This window comes from Pleurodeles waltl, chromosome 10, assembly GCF_031143425.1.
Source record: "Pleurodeles waltl isolate 20211129_DDA chromosome 10, aPleWal1.hap1.20221129, whole genome shotgun sequence".
Classification (NCBI taxonomy): domain Eukaryota; kingdom Metazoa; phylum Chordata; class Amphibia; order Caudata; family Salamandridae; genus Pleurodeles; species Pleurodeles waltl.
In genome coordinates this window covers 317461358-317480731 of record NC_090449.1, presented here as the reverse complement: position 1 = coordinate 317480731, position 19374 = coordinate 317461358, and the positions used below count along the sequence as shown (strand labels likewise).

Below are 19374 nucleotides of genomic sequence, written 5' to 3'. Positions count from 1 at the left end.
ACAGCCCCTAAGGTGTCCTGAGCTGAGGTGACTCTGACTTTTAGAAATCCTCCATCTTGCAGATGGAGGATTCCCCCAATAGGGTTAGGATTGTGACCCCCTCCCCTTGGGAGGAGGCACAAAGAGGGTGTACCCACCCTCAGGGCTAGTAGCCATTGGCTACTAACCCCCCAGACCTAAACACGCCCTTAAATTTAGTATTTAAGGGCTACCCTGAACCCTAGAAAATTAGATTCCTGCAACAAGAAGAAGGACTGCCCAGCTGAAAACCCCTGCAGCGGAAGACCAGAAGACGACAACTGCCTTGGCTCCAGAAACTCACCGGCCTGTCTCCTGCCTTCCAAAGATCCTGCTCCAGCGACGCCTTCCGAAGGGACCAGCGACCTCGACATCCTCTGAGGACTGCCCCTGCTTCGAAAAGACAAGAAACTCCCGAGGACAGCGGACCTGCTCCAAGAAAAGCTGCAACTTTGTTTCCAGCAGCTTTAAAGAACCCTGCAAGCTCCCCGCAAGAAGCGTGAGACTTGCAACACTGCACCCGGCGACCCCGACTCGGCTGGTGGCGATCCAACACCTCAGGAGGGACCCCAGGACTACTCTGATACTGTGAGTACCAAAACCTGTCCCCCCTGAGCCCCCACAGCGCCGCCTGCAGAGGGAATCCCGAGGCTTCCCCTGACCGCGACTCTTTGAACCTAAAGTCCCGACGCCTGGGAGAGACCCTGCACCCGCAGCCCCCAGGACCTGAAGGACCGGACTTTCACTGGAGAAGTGACCCCCAGGAGTCCCTCTCCCTTGCCCAAGTGGAGGTTTCCCCGAGGAATCCCCCCCTTGCCTGCCTGCAGCGCTGAAGAGATCCCGAGATCTCTCATAGACTAACATTACAAACCCGACGCTTGTTTCTACACTGCACCCGGCCGCCCCCGCGCTGCTGAGGGTGAAATTTCTGTGTGGACTTGTGTCCCCCCCGGTGCCCTACAAAACCCCCCTGGTCTGCCCTCCGAAGACGCGGGTACTTACCTGCAAGCAGACCGGAACCGGGGCACCCCCTTCTCTCCATTCTAGCCTATGCGTTTTGGGCACCACTTTGAACTCTGCACCTGACCGGCCCTGCGCTGCTGGTGTGGTGACTTTGGGGTTGCTCTGAACCCCCAACGGTGGGCTACCTTGGACCAAGAACTAAGCCCTGTAAGTGTCTTACTTACCTGGTTAACCTAACCAATACTTACCTCCCCTAGGAACTGTGAAAATTGCACTAAGTGTCCACTTTTAAAACAGCTATTTGTCAATAACTTGAAAAGTATACATGCAATTTTGATGATTTGAAGTTCCTAAAGTACTTACCTGCAATACCTTTCGAATGAGATATTACATGTAGAATTTGAACCTGTGGTTCTTAAAATAAACTAAGAAAAGATATTTTTCTATACAAAAACCTATTGGCTGGATTTGTCTCTGAGTGTGTGTACCTCATTTATTGTCTATGTGTATGTACAACAAATGCTTAACACTACTCCTTGGATAAGCCTACTGCTCGACCACACTACCACAAAATAGAGCATTAGTATTATCTATTTTTACCACTATTTTACCTCTAAGGGGAACCCTTGGACTCTGTGCATGCTATTCCTTACTTTGAAATAGCACATACAGAGCCAACTTCCTACATTGGTGGATCAGCGGTGGGGTACAAGACTTTGCATTTGCTGGACTACTCAGCCAATACCTGATCACACGACAAATTCCAAAATTGTCATTAGAAATCGATTTTTGCAATTTGAAAAATTTTCTAAATTCTTAAAAGACCTGCTAGGGCCTTGTGTTAGATCCTGTTTAGCATTTCTTTTAGAGTTTAAAAGTTTGTAAAAGTTTGAATTAGATTCTAGAACCAGTTGTAGATTCTTAAAAAGTATTCCAACTTTTAGAAGCAAAATGTCTAGCACAGATGTGACTGTGGTGGAACTCGACACCACACCTTACCTCCATCTTAAGATGAGGGAGCTAAGGTCACTCTGTAAAATAAAGAAAATAACAATGGGCCCCAAACCTACCAAAATACAGCTCCAGGAGCTTTTGGCAGAGTTTGAAAAGGCCAACCCCTCTGAGGGTGGCAACTCAGAGGAAGAGGATAGTGACTTGGAGGACAATTCCCCCCTACCAGTCCTATCTAGGGAGAACAGGGTCCCTCAAACCCTGACTCCTAAAATAATAGTCAGAGATGCTGGTTCCCTCACAGGAGAGACCAACACCTCTGAAATCACTGAGGATAGCCCCAGTGAAGAGGACATCCAGTTAGCCAGGATGGCCAAAAGATTGGCTTTGGAAAGACAGATCCTAGCCATAGAGAGGGAAAGACAAGAGATGGGCCTAGGACCCATCAATGGTGGCAGCAACATAAATAGGGTCAGAGATTCTCCTGACATGTTGAAAATCCCTAAAGGGATTGTAACTAAATATGAAGATGGTGATGACATCACCAAATGGTTCACAGCTTTTGAGAGGGCTTGTGTAACCAGAAAAGTGAACAGATCTCACTGGGGTGCTCTCCTTTGGGAAATGTTCACAGGAAAGTGTAGGGATAGACTCCTCACACTCTCTGGACAAGATGCAGAATCTTATGACCTCATGAAGGGTACCCTGATTGAGGGCTTTGGATTCTCCACTGAGGAGTACAGGATTAGGTTCAGGGGGGCTCAAAAATCCTCGAGCCAGACCTGGGTTGACTTTGTTGACTACTCAGTGAAAACACTAGATGGTTGGATTCAAGGCAGTGGTGTAAGTAATTATGATGGGCTGTACAATTTATTTGCGAAAGAACACCTGTTAAGTAATTGTTTCAATGATAAACTGCATCAGCATCTGGTAGACCTAGGACCAATTTCTCCCCAAGAATTGGGAAAGAAGGCGGACCATTGGGTCAAGACAAGGGTGTCCAAGACTTCAACAGGGGGTGACCAAAAGAAAGGGGTCACAAAGACTCCCCAGGGGAAGGGTGATGAGACAACCAAAACTAAAAATAGTAAAGAGTCTTCTACAGGCCCCCAAAAACCTGCACAGGAGGGTGGGCCCAGAGCCTCTTCACAAAACAATGGGTACAAGGGTAAAAACTTTGATCCCAAAAAGGCCTGGTGTCATAGCTGTAAACAGCATGGACACCAAACTGGAGACAAGGCCTGTCCCAAGAAAGATTCCACTCCAAACTCCCATCCAGGTAACACTGGTATGGCTAGTCTCCAAGTGGGATCAACAGTGTGCCCAGAGCAAATCAGGGTCCACACTGAAGCTACTCTAGTTTCTGAGGGTGGGGTGGATTTAGCCACACTAGCTGTCTGGCCGCCTAACATGCAAAAATACAGACAGCAACTCTTAATTAATGGGACTAGAATAGAGGGCCTGAGGGATACAGGTGCCAGTGTCACCATGGTGACAGAGAAACTGGTTTCCCCTGGCCAATACCTGACTGGAAAAACTTACACAGTCACCAACGCTGACAATCAGAAAAAAGTACATCCCATGGCAATGGTTACTTTAGAATGGGGAGGGGTCAATGGCCTGAAACAGGTGGTGGTCTCCTCAAATATCCCAGTGGACTGTCTGCTTGGAAATGACCTGGAGTCCTCAGCATGGGCTGAGGTAGAACTAAAAACCCATGCAGCAATGCTGGGTATCCCTGAACTGGTGTGTGTGAAAACAAGAGCACAGTGCAAGGCACAGGGTGAACAAGTAGAGCTGGAGTCTGGAAGAATGGCCCAGCCTACCAAGAGGAAAGGAAAGTCAGTTGGGAAACCAACTGCAACACAGCCAAAGAAAGGGAACCTCTCTTCTCAGGAAGAAGTTCTGCCCTCTGAGGGAACTGAGCCTTTGGAGCTTGAACCTTACCAGGTTGAGCTCTTAGGCCCAGGGGGACCCTCAAGGGAGGAGCTGTGTAAGGGACAAGAAACCTGTCCCTCTCTTGAAGGCCTTAGGCAGCAAGCTGCTGAAGAGTCCAAAGGCAAGAAAAATGGAACGCATAGGGTCTATTGGGAAGATGGACTCCTGTACACTGAGGCCAGAGACCCCAAACCTGGTGCCACTAGGAGAGTGGTAGTGCCTCAGCTGTTCAGAGAGTTCATCCTAACATTGGCCCATGACATTCCCCTTGCTGGACATTTGGGACAAACCAAGACGTGGGAGAGGTTAGTCAACCACTTCTACTGGCCCAATATGTCCAACATGGTTAAGGAGTTTTGCCTCTCCTGCCCCACCTGTCAAGCCAGTGGTAAGACAGGTGGGCATCCAAAGGCCCCCCTCATTCCACTTCCAGTGGTGGGGGTTCCCTTTGAAAGAGTGGGTGTGGACATAGTTGGTCCACTAGAACCTCCCACAGCCTCAGGAAATATGTATATCCTGGTAGTAGTGGATCATGCTACCAGGTATCCTGAAGCTATTCCCCTTAGGTCGACTACTGCCCCTGCAGTAGCCAAGGCCCTCATTGGTATCTTTACCAGAGTGGGTTTCCCTAAGGAGGTGGTGTCTGACAGAGGTACCAACTTCATGTCAGCATACCTAAAGCACATGTGGAATGAGTGTGGGGTGACTTATAAATTCACTACACCATACCATCCACAAACTAATGGCTTAGTTGAGAGATTCAACAAGACATTAAAGGGCATGATCATGGGGCTCCCAGAAAAGCTCAAAAGGAGATGGGATGTCCTCTTGCCATGTCTGCTTTTCGCTTACAGAGAGGTGCCACAGAAGGGAGTAGGATTCTCACCCTTTGAACTTCTGTTTGGTCATCCTGTAAGGGGACCACTTGCTCTTGTTAAAGAAGGCTGGGAGAGACCTCTCCATGAGCCAAAACAAGACATAGTGGACTATGTACTTGGCCTTCGCTCTAGAATGGCAGAGTACATGGAAAAGGCAACCAAAAACCTTGAGGCCAGCCAACAGCTCCAGAAGTTTTGGTATGACCAAAAGGCTGCACTGGTTGAGTTCCAACCAGGGCAGAAAGTCTGGGTTCTGGAGCCTGTGGCTCCCAGGGCACTCCAGGACAAATGGAGTGGCCCTTACCCAGTACTAGAGAGGAAGAGTCAGGTCACCTACTTGGTGGACCTGGGCACAAGCAGGAGCCCCAAGAGGGTGATCCATGTAAACCGCCTTAAACTCTTCCATGACAGGGCTGATGTGAATCTGTTGATGGTAACAGATGAGGATCAGGAGGCAGAGAGTGAACCTCTCCCTGATCTTCTGTCATCAGACCCAAAAGATGGCACAGTAGATGGAGTGATCTACTCAGACACCCTCTCTGGCCAACAGCAAGCTGATTGTAGGAGAATCCTACAACAGTTTCCTGAACTCTTCTCCTTAACCCCTGGTCAGACACCCCTGTGTACCCATGATGTGGACACAGGAGACAGCATGCCTGTCAAGAACAAAATCTTTAGACAATCTGACCATGTTAAGGAAAGCATCAAGGTGGAAGTCCACAAGATGCTGGAATTGGGAGTAATTGAGCGCTCTGACAGCCCCTGGGCTAGCCCAGTGGTCTTAGTCCCCAAACCTCACACCAAAGATGGAAAGAAAGAGATGAGGTTTTGTGTGGACTACAGAGGGCTCAATTCTGTCACCAAGACAGATGCTCATCCAATTCCAAGAGCTGATGAGCTCATAGATAAATTAGGTGCTGCCAAATTCTTAAGTACCTTTGACTTGACAGCAGGGTACTGGCAAATAAAAATGGCACCTGGAGCAAAAGAGAAAACAGCATTCTCCACACCTGATGGGCATTATCAGTTTACTGTTATGCCCTTTGGTTTAAAGAATGCCCCTGCCACCTTCCAAAGGTTGGTGAATCAAGTCCTTGCTGGCTTGGAGTCCTTTAGCACAGCTTATCTTGATGATATTGCTGTCTTTAGCTCCACCTGGCAGGATCACCTGGTCCACCTGAAGAAGGTTTTGAAGGCCCTGCAATCTGCAGGCCTCTCTATCAAGGCATCCAAATGCCAGATAGGGCAGGGAACTGTGGTTTACTTGGGCCACCTTGTAGGTGGAGGCCAAGTTCAGCCACTCCAACCCAAGATCCAGACTATTCTGGACTGGGTAGCTCCAAAAACCCAGACTCAAGTCAGGGCATTCCTTGGCTTGACTGGGTATTACAGGAGGTTTGTGAAGGGATATGGATCCATTGTGACAGCCCTCACTGAACTCACCTCCAAGAAAATGCCCAAGAAAGTGAACTGGACTGTGGAATGCCAACAGGCCTTTGACACCCTGAAACAAGCAATGTGCTCAGCACCAGTTCTAAAAGCTCCAGATTATTCTAAGCAGTTCATTGTGCAGACTGATGCCTCTGAACATGGGATAGGGGCAGTTTTGTCCCAAACAAATGATGATGGCCTTGACCAGCCTGTTGCTTTCATTAGCAGGAGGTTACTCCCCAGGGAGCAGCGTTGGAGTGCCATTGAGAGGGAGGCCTTTGCTGTGGTTTGGTCCCTGAAGAAGCTGAGACCATACCTCTTTGGGACTCACTTCCTAGTTCAAACTGACCACAGACCTCTCAAATGGCTGATGCAAATGAAAGGTGAAAATCCTAAACTGTTGAGGTGGTCCATCTCCCTACAGGGAATGGACTTTATAGTGGAACACAGACCTGGGACTGCCCATGCCAATGCAGATGGCCTTTCCAGGTTCTTCCACTTAGAAAATGAAGACTCTCTTGGGAAAGGTTAGTCTCATCCTCTTTCGTTTGGGGGGGGGTTGTGTAAGGAAATGCCTCCTTGGCATGGTTGCCCCCTGACTTTTTGCCTTTGCTGATGCTATGTTTACAATTGAAAGTGTGCTGAGGCCTGCTAACCAGGCCCCAGCACCAGTGTTCTTTCCCTAACCTGTACTTTTGTATCCACAATTGGCAGACCCTGGCATCCAGATAAGTCCCTTGTAACTGGTACTTCTAGTACCAAGGGCCCTGATGCCAAGGAAGGTCTCTAAGGGCTGCAGCATGTCTTATGCCACCCTGGAGACCTCTCACTCAGCACAGACACACTGCTTGCCAGCTTGTGTGTGCTAGTGAGGACAAACCGAGTAAGTCGACATGGCACTCCCCTCAGGGTGCCATGCCAGCCTCTCACTGCCTATGCAGTATAGGTAAGACACCCCTCTAGCAGGCCTTACAGCCCTAAGGCAGGGTGCACTATACCATAGGTGAGGGTACCAGTGCATGAGCATGGTACCCCTACAGTGTCTAAACAAAACCTTAGACATTGTAAGTGCAGGGTAGCCATAAGAGTATATGGTCTGGGAGTTTGTCAAACACGAACTCCACAGCACCATAATGGCTACACTGAAAACTGGGAAGTTTGGTATCAAACTTCTCAGCACAATAAATGCACACTGATGCCAGTGTGCATTTTATTGTAAAATACACCACAGAGGGCACCTTAGAGGTGCCCCCTGAAACTTAACCGACTATCTGTGTAGGCTGACTAGTTTTAGCAGCCTGCCACAAACCGAGACATGTTGCTGGCCCCATGGGGAGAGTGCCTTTGTCACTCTGAGGCCAGTAACAAAGCCTGCACTGGGTGGAGATGCTAACACCTCTCCCAGGCAGGAATTGTCACACCTGGCGGTGAGCCTCAAAGGCTCACCTCCTTTGTGCCAACCCAGCAGGACACTCCAGCTAGTGGAGTTGCCCGCCCCCTCCGGCCAGGCCCCACTTTTGGCGGCAAGGCCGGAGAAAATAATGAGAAAAACAAGGAGGAGTCACTGGCCAGTCAGGACAGCCCCTAAGGTGTCCTGAGCTGAGGTGACTCTGACTTTTAGAAATCCTCCATCTTGCAGATGGAGGATTCCCCCAATAGGGTTAGGATTGTGACCCCCTCCCCTTGGGAGGAGGCACAAAGAGGGTGTACCCACCCTCAGGGCTAGTAGCCATTGGCTACTAACCCCCCAGACCTAAACACGCCCTTAAATTTAGTATTTAAGGGCTACCCTGAACCCTAGAAAATTAGATTCCTGCAACAAGAAGAAGGACTGCCCAGCTGAAAACCCCTGCAGCGGAAGACCAGAAGACGACAACTGCCTTGGCTCCAGAAACTCACCGGCCTGTCTCCTGCCTTCCAAAGATCCTGCTCCAGCGACGCCTTCCGAAGGGACCAGCGACCTCGACATCCTCTGAGGACTGCCCCTGCTTCGAAAAGACAAGAAACTCCCGAGGACAGCGGACCTGCTCCAAGAAAAGCTGCAACTTTGTTTCCAGCAGCTTTAAAGAACCCTGCAAGCTCCCCGCAAGAAGCGTGAGACTTGCAACACTGCACCCGGCGACCCCGACTCGGCTGGTGGCGATCCAACACCTCAGGAGGGACCCCAGGACTACTCTGATACTGTGAGTACCAAAACCTGTCCCCCCTGAGCCCCCACAGCGCCGCCTGCAGAGGGAATCCCGAGGCTTCCCCTGACCGCGACTCTTTGAACCTAAAGTCCCGACGCCTGGGAGAGACCCTGCACCCGCAGCCCCCAGGACCTGAAGGACCGGACTTTCACTGGAGAAGTGACCCCCAGGAGTCCCTCTCCCTTGCCCAAGTGGAGGTTTCCCCGAGGAATCCCCCCCTTGCCTGCCTGCAGCGCTGAAGAGATCCCGAGATCTCTCATAGACTAACATTACAAACCCGACGCTTGTTTCTACACTGCACCCGGCCGCCCCCGCGCTGCTGAGGGTGAAATTTCTGTGTGGACTTGTGTCCCCCCCGGTGCCCTACAAAACCCCCCTGGTCTGCCCTCCGAAGACGCGGGTACTTACCTGCAAGCAGACCGGAACCGGGGCACCCCCTTCTCTCCATTCTAGCCTATGCGTTTTGGGCACCACTTTGAACTCTGCACCTGACCGGCCCTGCGCTGCTGGTGTGGTGACTTTGGGGTTGCTCTGAACCCCCAACGGTGGGCTACCTTGGACCAAGAACTAAGCCCTGTAAGTGTCTTACTTACCTGGTTAACCTAACCAATACTTACCTCCCCTAGGAACTGTGAAAATTGCACTGTGTCCACTTTTAAAACAGCTATTTGTCAATAACTTGAAAAGTATACATGCAATTTTGATGATTTGAAGTTCCTAAAGTACTTACCTGCAATACCTTTCGAATGAGATATTACATGTAGAATTTGAACCTGTGGTTCTTAAAATAAACTAAGAAAAGATATTTTTCTATACAAAAACCTATTGGCTGGATTTGTCTCTGAGTGTGTGTACCTCATTTATTGTCTATGTGTATGTACAACAAATGCTTAACACTACTCCTTGGATAAGCCTACTGCTCGACCACACTACCACAAAATAGAGCATTAGTATTATCTATTTTTACCACTATTTTACCTCTAAGGGGAACCCTTGGACTCTGTGCATGCTATTCCTTACTTTGAAATAGCACATACAGAGCCAACTTCCTACACTGTGGTACTGAAAACAACAAAATCTGAATGATAGGCCCAATTTAGAGCAAAACTCTTAAACGTTCCTATCTACCCCGCTGATAAATTATGATCTATGAGGCATCAGAATTTATAGAATAAATATCACATCCTACTCTTCAGCACTCATCGTACAGGCCTGAGAGAGGACTTTGGCCCTCATTACGACTGCGGTGGTCCTTTCTGAAGACCGCCGCAGCAGCCGGAAGATCGCAGTGCTGGCGGTCTTCAGACAGCCGCATTAAAACTACAGCTGGATATCTGCACCACCCGCGGCAGGATATACGGTGGCATTCGTGATGGCACTTAGGAGGTTCCACCCCAGGCACCGCCACGCCAGAAATAGACCGCTCACAGAATTATGTACTGGTGGCGGGGCACTGCCGCCGGGGGAGCGCCAGGCCCTGTCCCCTCATGGAAGAGCACCTCGTCGGGTGAGGTAAGTGTCGTCCGCAAGGGGGTGGGGGTGTGAATGGGTGAATGAGTAAGGGGGAAGAGGGGTGTGAGTGCGTGCGTACAGGTGCGTGTATGTTTGTATGTGTATATGGTGTGTGCGTGTACGTGTGGTCAGGTACGATGGGGGGGTGAGGGATGTGGTTGTGTGAAGATGAGTGGGGGGTTGTGTGTGTATGCATGGAGATGAAGGGGGTGTGAGATGGAGAGTGTATGCATGCATGTTTGATGTGTATGGGTATGTATGCGTGTCTATGGGGGTGAATGGTGTGAGTGCATGTGTGAGTCTTGGGTGTCTGTGTGTGATTGTGTGTGTGCCTGCATGCATGTGTGCAGAGGTGTGGGGGGGGTTATTCAAGTGACAGGAACACAAGGTCCTGTCATCGGGATACCTTTCCACCAGCATTTTAGTGGCAGTGAGAGAGCCAGAAAAATGCTGGCAGTGTCCCAGCACTCGGTGGTTTCCACCTCCAGCCCGGCGGTCCACGGTTAAGTGGCGGGACAGGCGGGGAGGCGGCAGTTTGGCAGTGGCCAAACTGCTGCGGTTGTAATATGGCGGTCTTCACTGCCGGTCTCGCAGCGGTGAGCCTGCCTCTGCGGCCCTGGCAGTCCATGGATTGCCAGGGTCGTAATGAGGGCCTAGTTCAAGCTTCCAAAGGCTACCCTAGATGGGAGTGATACCATCATGAATTGTATGCTTCCTCCCTTTCTCACCTTCAGTCAGCTATCCATTAAGTGCAAATTTACACTTTTGGAGTTTCCTTAAAAGAATATGGGTTTCTCCTAGAGCCTCACAAAGAGAACACGTTACACGATAAATAACTGCACACACCACAAAAAATATTTGCCATTGACACTAATAAACAGAGGTACGTTGCCTGGGGAAAATGTACACACTAAGAAACCCCATGGCTGCCCTTGATACATCATTTTCTACTTCGAACCACTAAGGGATTCAGTTAGGGGTGGGTGGAGTAGGACTTCCACCATAAATCGACAGATGTTCCCTTCTGCTCACCTTGCAGTTCCCAGGCCACAAATAAAGTCGGAGGAGCCAAAGTTTCAGATAGTGGGGTCTCAGGTAGCTCTATTGTCAGACTTTCTTATCAGCAGCCCATCTGCCAGTGGACCACTAGCAAAACAGCTTCAGAAGGCCAACTAAAGGAAGGGCAGTTGCAAATAGGGGGAAAAAAAGACTCTCCCAAAGGCTAGGGGAATTCTCCCAGCGCATGGAATTTGGTGCGATTTGAGAATTTGTGTATGTGAAACATTGCTGAAATTGATGGTAACTCAGTTAACACCACTTTAATGTGGATGTAATTACGGAGGTAAATACCCGATACAGAGTTAAATGCTAAATGAGGCTCTTTTATATGTAAATAAACATACAGGACTAGTAAATTAACTGGTGAGGGGCCAAAAAGGGATTTATGGATTTAGGTCCTCATCCATGCCCAACGCCACTGGATCTACGCAATTCTATTGCAGTGACGTTTTCTGCATGATTATGGATTTACTGCATTTGTCAAATAACCCATCACCTGTTGTGTAGTCTTCACATTTTAATTCTCAAATGCATCACAGCTACTTTAAACTTGGTGATACATGTTTCCATGTATTGGAAAGTCCTGCGCCTTCCTGGCTGCACAATTCCAGAGACCCTGCTCATCCCCGTGCCTGAGCACAGCCAATGGAAGGAATGTCTGTAAGAGGGAATCAATCAACTTCATGTGACCCGATTTTGCCCTTGAAGTCCATGAAGTGAGTGATGGGTGTCAAGGCTCATAAGATGAGTGCTGAAAAGGAGGATGTGATATGTATATATATATTCAGATTCTATAAAGTCTGATGCCTCAGAGATCATAATTTATCTGAGTGGAAGCTAAATCATAGCAAAATGCCATACTAAGCACAGCATAAGTGACATCTTCTAGGGCTTTTACTGTGCTCACACACCACACAAACAAGTTACCGTGGTCATAAGAATTTCTCTCAGAGTTGTAGTAAGTCCTTCTATCAGAAGGTGTCCAGCTACTCCGGAAGTTGTATTGCAACAGCACTTTTTATTTGCTTTTTATGTGTCCGGGAATAGATGATCAACTCCAGACGCACGGAATTAAGACATTGCTCCTATTGAACACTCCCTCCACCATCACCTTTGTAATTTAAGTAAATGAGAGTCTACCCACGTGGAGCGTCATCAATAAGACATCCAAGGCGTTGGGCTCCTCCGGTGATGAGACCGATTTCCGACTACTCTGAAGCTTAGACAAGGGTGTCCAGCGAACATTTTCTGGTGTTTGGTTTAGTGTCACCTCCTTGAGGGTTACGACCAAGATGTTGCCTTGCTTGTCCTTGATTGGCTCAAAGTACACCTGCCCCAAGTCCTGGATTCCCAGCAAAGCCTTAAAACATGGAGAAATGATTGTGAGTAAAACAGACTGTTCCTAAAAGAATAACCTAGGTGTCTCAGGCATTCAAGTATCTCATCCCGTTATTATAACAAGCTTGTAAGCCAGTGCAAATTCTGTGTGTGGCAACATGTAATAAACATATTGAAGTCATAAGTCAGAGGATCAACAATAGCACACTTACTGTATCTGTCTGATAAAACAAAAACTAATACGAAGAGTGAACATTTATGTATACTATCAATTAAGGGAATGTACCTTATTAGAAAATGTTGCTAGTTTAAAGATAATTCATGCTTCTGTAAATTGTGTTGGGTTCGGTAAAATCAATAGCAACAAAAGGAGAACACCTTTGTACAAAAAAATTAAAGAACACCAAGGCCTGTAACGTACAATAAAGAAAATATAAAAAATAATTTAGGAAGTAGCTACTTCTACCAGATAAAACCATGCATGACAGTAAGTAAGAAGAAGGTTAAGAAACCATTGAAATACCGTTTGTATAAAATTCTAGTTACAAATCAAAGTGACAATAACTATTTTCTTTGAGCTAACAAGCAAAGTACTGTAATCCTGTTAATTTCAAAGCTGTGTAGTTTATTCTTATGGACACCAACTCTTCTAATGAGATGCAGTATAATTCTAATATTGGTATCCATACGCAAATATCTGAACATTTGCAGTGAGCACCAGTCGCTTCTTCCAAAGCAATATATCGATGTCATTTTTAAGCTGACATGTTCATATGTTATTACAGTACATGAAAATGTGATATCAGTGACCCAAGCCACGGTCTAATGATTTCAAGTTATAAAGTGAAGCAATGAAGCATGAATCACTCCACACTGATCTGTAAATCTGTTACTCAGTCAATGTTATACTTCACTCCCAGTCTCTATGAAGTACCAGTCACAAGTAAACTGTCTTATTCGTTCACCTGCATCTGGGAGATTGCTAAAAGCATCTTGAACCTTGTCTGCAGAATACAGGAACAGGATGACTGTGATACAGTGACGCATTGCCGCAACCACAGGATATCATCCCACATGCAGGAAACCTAGAGGATAAGATGCAACATCTTTTATTAGCAGTGTCCAAATTACTGACATCCACAAAATTACATGCCTTAATATTCAAATAAATCCCATTCGTAAAATCTTCAAAAACATATCAGCTAATGCTGTGAACTGATCGCATGCAAGGAAAGTGGACTGCAGGGGGAGGCAACGGCCTCCATTAGTTTTAATGACCTTGTTGCTATCTGATGTATTATATTTATTTTGAATTGAAGGAGTGACAGCTGTCTCTCGGATCGCATCAAAAACTTCCTGTACATATTTCTTGGTGTCTCTATCTCCTGCTCCTTAAAGATTTTGGATAATATTCCTATGTGACCTATGTTTAAAATCTTTCCAGTCTTCTTGTAGGATCTTGGTTTGTTTTTCCACAACCAGAATGTGAGCCCAAAACTCCTCCTGCTCCAGGGAAGTCTAATCCAGGGTTTTCACACACAATTACACTTTTTTTCAACGTCATTCATACGTTTGCATATCTTGTTTAAATGTTGCTTTTGTTCCTCTCACCTAGGATCTCTTAATACAAGCTAAAGTTGATGGATGAAGCTTTTGATAATCACACCAGTCATAGTGGATAAATAGTCCTTGCTCATTTGCTTCATGCCTCATCTTTCAGTTTGTGTATATGTTCCTTTTTTCTTCCTCACATTAGCTTGATCAAGTAGTTCTCTTATTGTACACTCCTGTTTACTTCTATCCCATCTTTGCTGCTAAACGGTGACCCACCAATCTACATCAGGAAAGCCTGTCTCAAATCTAGAAAGGGGTTCTGCTTGATTTTCTTTAGTTGTGACTCTTGTAGGGTGTGTCCTCCATTTGATTTGCCCAAGTGTTCAGGAGGGTCGCTCATGAACATGCTCCTGTGGAAATGCTGGTAGTACTGTATGCAGCAACAGATTACTGTACTCATCACTTTCACTTTCATGTTCATGACTCTTTCCCTATATCCCATCTCAGCCAAATGGTGCTCTCTCTTTTACAGCATCATGGGCAGGCCTCAGGTTTGAGTGTGCATCGTCGTGCCTGATCAGGATGGCTGTGGTATACGTAGCATGTACCAGTGGTGAAACAAAACTTGATGGGGCCCCCTTGCGAAATCCCCGGAGGAGCTCCGTTCCTTCCTGGACCCAGAGAGGGGCCTGCTGCCCGTGCACAGTTTACAGTGATTAGGGGGCCTGCATGGGGCTTGGGGCCCCTGGCACCGTGAGGGCTGTGGGGGGCTTTGTTATACCACTGGCATGTGCACTGCCCCATGCTTGCATGAGATTAAAGTTGGCCTATGCGCACTAGGGCCGGGGTACTTCCCTGCATTCTTGATTGTTATGTCCTTTTGTTCTGCTGTCCACTCAACAAGGCTGGGTGCCACAGTACACTGCATTTGTTCTCAGTATTTGGCAGATGTTGCATTTGTGCCTTATTTGAGAGTTACTGCATTTTGTGGATAAAAGAGGGCCCACTCACAGAGACCGCCCTATTCAATGTTCTAACTGGCTCAGCTTCCCTGCTATCCTCGTGCAGCGTAGGCCCTCATGAACCAGGTACCCACCCTGGCTCGCACCTGTTGTTTTGTTTTGTTTTGTTTTGTTGATTCCGCCCTTTCTACTTATCTGGTCGACTTTTCCAACCATTATGTAGCTATAATAGAGTGCTCCCAGAGGCCTCGTGTGCATGTGTTTGATTAGGTCCTGGGGGTCCACATCAAGCTCTTCTAAATATGCATTCTGCTAAGGAGCTCCCTTGTCCAGCAACCTAAAGGTCCTTTATCATGGGAGTTCCCCCCACCGTTTGCTATGTTGGTCCTCTCCCGCTGCATATGGCGTTGCTGCTAGGTTCACTGCTAGATTCACTGCTTCAGTGTCCGTGGCGTTCTGCAACTTAGCCTATCTCGCCTCCATAGTAGGCCTCCTGTGAAGTGAAGACACCTGTCCGATCCTGGGGCCTGTTCACCTGGCAGTCTGGTCCAGCATGACCCACACCAGAGCCGCTGCATTCCAGTAGTGGCACCTTGGACTCGGTCCTTCATTATGCAACCATATTGCACAAGCCCTCATCCTTCACATTCGCCCACCATAGGGCAGCCTTTGCGCTCTGTACTGGCAGTCCTCGGCGGCCCAGGCACTCTTGTGCTCCTATGGCCCACTGGGGAAAAGGGCACGCCAGTCTTTTTACACGCGGTAGGTATGGAGACTCCGAGCCATGAGTCCATCAGCATCGTGGGTAGACCGGAAGTCTTATACTGTTTATACGTTTGGCAGATTATTTTCCATGTTGTATACGACTACAAATAGGAAAATACATACATTTTATGATTGCCAAGGCCAGACCTACTAGAGTGTGCAATGCGTGTTTATAATTTTTTGATGACACGATGCTGGCAAAGCAACTGGACCTTTTCCTACTTCAGACCTAAAAAGGTAGACTCCAGAAAGCAATGATTCTGGGAGAAGAACGAGAGAATGCAGTACAATTATTTAAAGATTTGGTTCTGGAGCTGATGTTCTTTATTCTCCTAGAAATGTCCATTATGGAACTAAACGTAACGGACAGCTCACAAAAGGGCATTTATGGTTTTATCTTGGCAAGAGCGTGTTAGGCCGCTGTACACAGAACAGGATCTTCTTGAATTCAGATACCAGGATTCTGAAGTAGGTGGGGATGGGCAATAACATACGGGAAGACACTGTATATTACACACATTTACAGATTAATTACAGATATACCTTTGAACAGCTTGGAACGCAAGAAGATGAACTCATTTGCACGGAATCACTCGTTGTTTTGTCAAGTCAGGAAGCTGCGATTAAAACATATGGCTCCCTGCTTCAAGTGAGCTACTTCAATGCAGGGTTTACACTTTCGGCCATACGAGAGGACCTTTTTACTTTTAAATACAAACTTACCTTGAACCAGAAAGAAGGTTTCCAATTTTCAAGGAGACATGAATGGGCGTCCTGCCGAGAGGAGCTGCATGTCTGGTATAATATGGAATGCAAGAGCTTTTTCTGTTTGGGCAGCTTGTGAAAACAGACTAAAATACGTAGACCTCAAAAACATAGGCGCTAAAAGATTGACTGCCAAAATATCTGCCATCCATAAATATTTCCCTCCATAAATGTCGACATACTCCTAAACCCTTGTCAACAAACATGCAAAGAGTGCAATTGAAATAGCAAATTAACATGATCCAGGTTCTACAAAAGGGTGGAAGAAAATGTGGTAGATTTAAGAACATAAAACAGACCTCGTTTTGTAGGAAGATATTAATGTCATTTTCGCAGCTTGGCAGACAACATTTTCTGCTGCTTATGTATTCCCAGAGTGTCCCACCAACAACTTTCTGTATTTCCAGTAGGTTCAAGCGATTTTTAAAAATGATCTGTTAATATTCGCAACTGAACAGTATTTTTTAATTGTTCTTAGAAGGACTTCCTATGGCGAGGCTGTGCACATGTCCTCCTGCTCCCCTTCTGCTACACTCGCTATTACCACACTTCCAGAGCAGCCGTAACTCCACGTTAAACATAACAGATGGTCTGGTTAACATATGCTTGTAGGCATAAAAGTCTACCTTCTTCGTCACAGAATGCAGCCTTTCTATTCTGTCTGAGTGATATAATACAGGGAATTATGTTTTTCAATAAGAACAGTTGTCATTATACAAAGTGTGTTGTGACATTAAAACCCCCAAAACATGCCTGCTGGGCCTGATGCCCCGCCCCAAAATGGACAAGGCAGGGAGAAACCTCCCAGGCTTAACACTTGCATTAGTGCAACGAGCAAAACCCAGGCATGCGGCCTACTCCTGAAATACAATGATACAGGTATCCTTTATGTAGTTTTTGAAAAACATTGGCTGCAGTTTATTAATGTTGATTTATAGAAAGAAGGCTTCTCTTATCCTTTATTAGGGCAGTGAATCATTTGAGCCTGTTGTTAATCACTTGACATTTATGAGACATACAGGGCCATAAATCATTGTTGGCTGGCCTACCATCAATCATTCTGACATTTATATATGCATCATGTCCATAATTCACTTAGCCATAAATCAATCAAATGGTTTGGTTTTGAGAACATTAAGACTTGGTACTCCTTTTAAACTTAACTCACAACCTTTAGTCATTCGTTGCATCCTGCCCTCCGGCGAGTGCCATGTTTTCTGTACCCCCTCCACCAACTGTCATACTCTGCCATAATCCTACCACCCCACCGTGTGGGGTGTAGCTTCCCCATTCTCCTTATACTCCTTTCCTCCATGCTGCTGTTGGGTTACCGCCTAATGGCGCATCGCCCCAACTTTTGGTCCCTTTATTTGCAGACTGCGAGCTTCATGGCTGCACAGTGGTTGGCCCAGAAAACCTCTGTCCCCTCTGTGGACAAGTGTACCCCATTGTCATGGAAGTACTCTGGCCTCTGCAGGCTGATTAAGCTGTGCCTGATACTTTTCCAGCCGTTAACAATGCAAAACCTTTTAACTGCCACATAAAGCTTCTTTCTTGATCTATCCAAAAATCTCCCTGCAGGCTTGGCTCCCCTCCAACTCTGCATAGGAATGATCTTTGACTAGATCAACAATGTGTTACCGAATAGCCTTGCTGCCTCCATTAAATCACACCTAATGCACACCAGAAGCTCCCTCCTGCCCAGCTGTGCCAGGTCATTGCTCCCAAATGTATAATAAAAATGTTCGGCTTTCTAGGTCGAGTCGCCTGCAGCTTTTCGAGTGTAGGCCTTAGATGTTCCCATCTCATCCCTGGTAGGACAAACCATTCAATGTCAGTCTGCTGCAGTCATAGGTCCCTCCTGGGCTGACTGTATTTCCACCAGGCCTCAGTTCTTCAGACAAACAAGTGGCCGACAACCCACGCTGTCTTGAGCTCCAAACCTGTTGGTGATGCAAGCGCAGGAATGTAAGGCTCCGGCCTCCAACCAGTTCCCCCCTACTCCTCCCCATTGTTTCACAGTGTGGACTTGGTGTTGGTTCTTTAAGAGAGTGCAGTGGGGAGGCCACCCTTCAACTGCTCTTATTCCTGCCCGGGGTGCTGCCCCCTGATGTAGCTCCTATATGCATTGGAGAGCCACCTACCTACTGCCTTGATGCCTGCAGCTGGCAAGCCATATTGGTCCTCTGAGGTTGCTGTCCCTATGGGGAATGAGTATGTACTGAAGTGATCTGCTGCCAACCCTGCTTTGGTCAGTGCCACCCTTATCACCATTTTCAACTGGAAGGTGCTTAAACACTCTTTGTTGCTGAGCAGCGAAAGCACCCCATCCCCTGTTGGTCTCAGCATTAAATATCTTCTGACACTGCACAGCAGGCATAGGTTATGATCGTCCAGGCACCTCAGTTCCACCTTGACTCCTTTACCCAGCTGGTTCATCTTGGATCTCCTCAATTGTACTTGTGTCTGCCCTGTGCCTATTTGTACATTCTGGATATGTAGGCATGCCTCGGATGCCCCATGCTTTGAGGGGGCCACTATTTCGCTCACTCTAAAAGCCCAAAATAATGCTAGTGTGAATGCTGCTTTTTCTCAAAGCTGTCCGTACACACCACATCCAGCACCCCTACCAGCAGTTTCAGACTGTGGAATTTGTTTGGGCGCCTCGGATACCGTGAAGGACCCTCTAGCCTATCATGACCGTCCTTATGTAAGTGATCTGGTGGGGTCCCAGCCTGTTGTGATTCTGCTAAAGTGTGCCACTGATGTTAGGTGTGCCTGTGTCCATGACTTTGACTTTCTTCTGATTGAAAGCCCACTGTATGAACCTCTCTGTGGTCCTGCCTGTTGCCACGTGATTGTCAAAAGCTCTTAGCCCTGTTACCCTCTGGACTGTCTGTGCATATGTGGCATACCATTTGGTTGTCTTTGGGGCTTAGGAGTGCCCTATGAAGCAAGAAAGGTCACCTCTACCAGTTTCCACAAGCTGTTCGGGAAAGGTTTAATCCAATGCTCTGCTTCAAGCATCGATCTCCTGACTCTCCTTATCTG

At 47.3% G+C, this 19374-nt stretch overlaps 1 protein-coding gene across 4 annotated transcripts in view; it reads right to left on the bottom strand.

Moving 5' to 3' along the window:
- LOC138261506 (ankyrin repeat and fibronectin type-III domain-containing protein 1-like) overlaps positions 1–19374 on the bottom strand; it is a 1513685-nt gene that overhangs the window by 165200 nt on the left and 1329111 nt on the right. For all 4 annotated transcript variants that reach the window (XM_069210501.1, XM_069210504.1, XM_069210503.1 and 1 more), the window contains 2 exons: positions 13243–13362; positions 12084–12299 (listed from right to left, as the gene is read on the bottom strand). In XM_069210501.1, coding sequence (XP_069066602.1) covers positions 12084–12299; positions 13243–13362 — 336 coding nt within the window. The remainder of the gene's footprint in view (positions 1–12083; positions 12300–13242; positions 13363–19374) is intronic.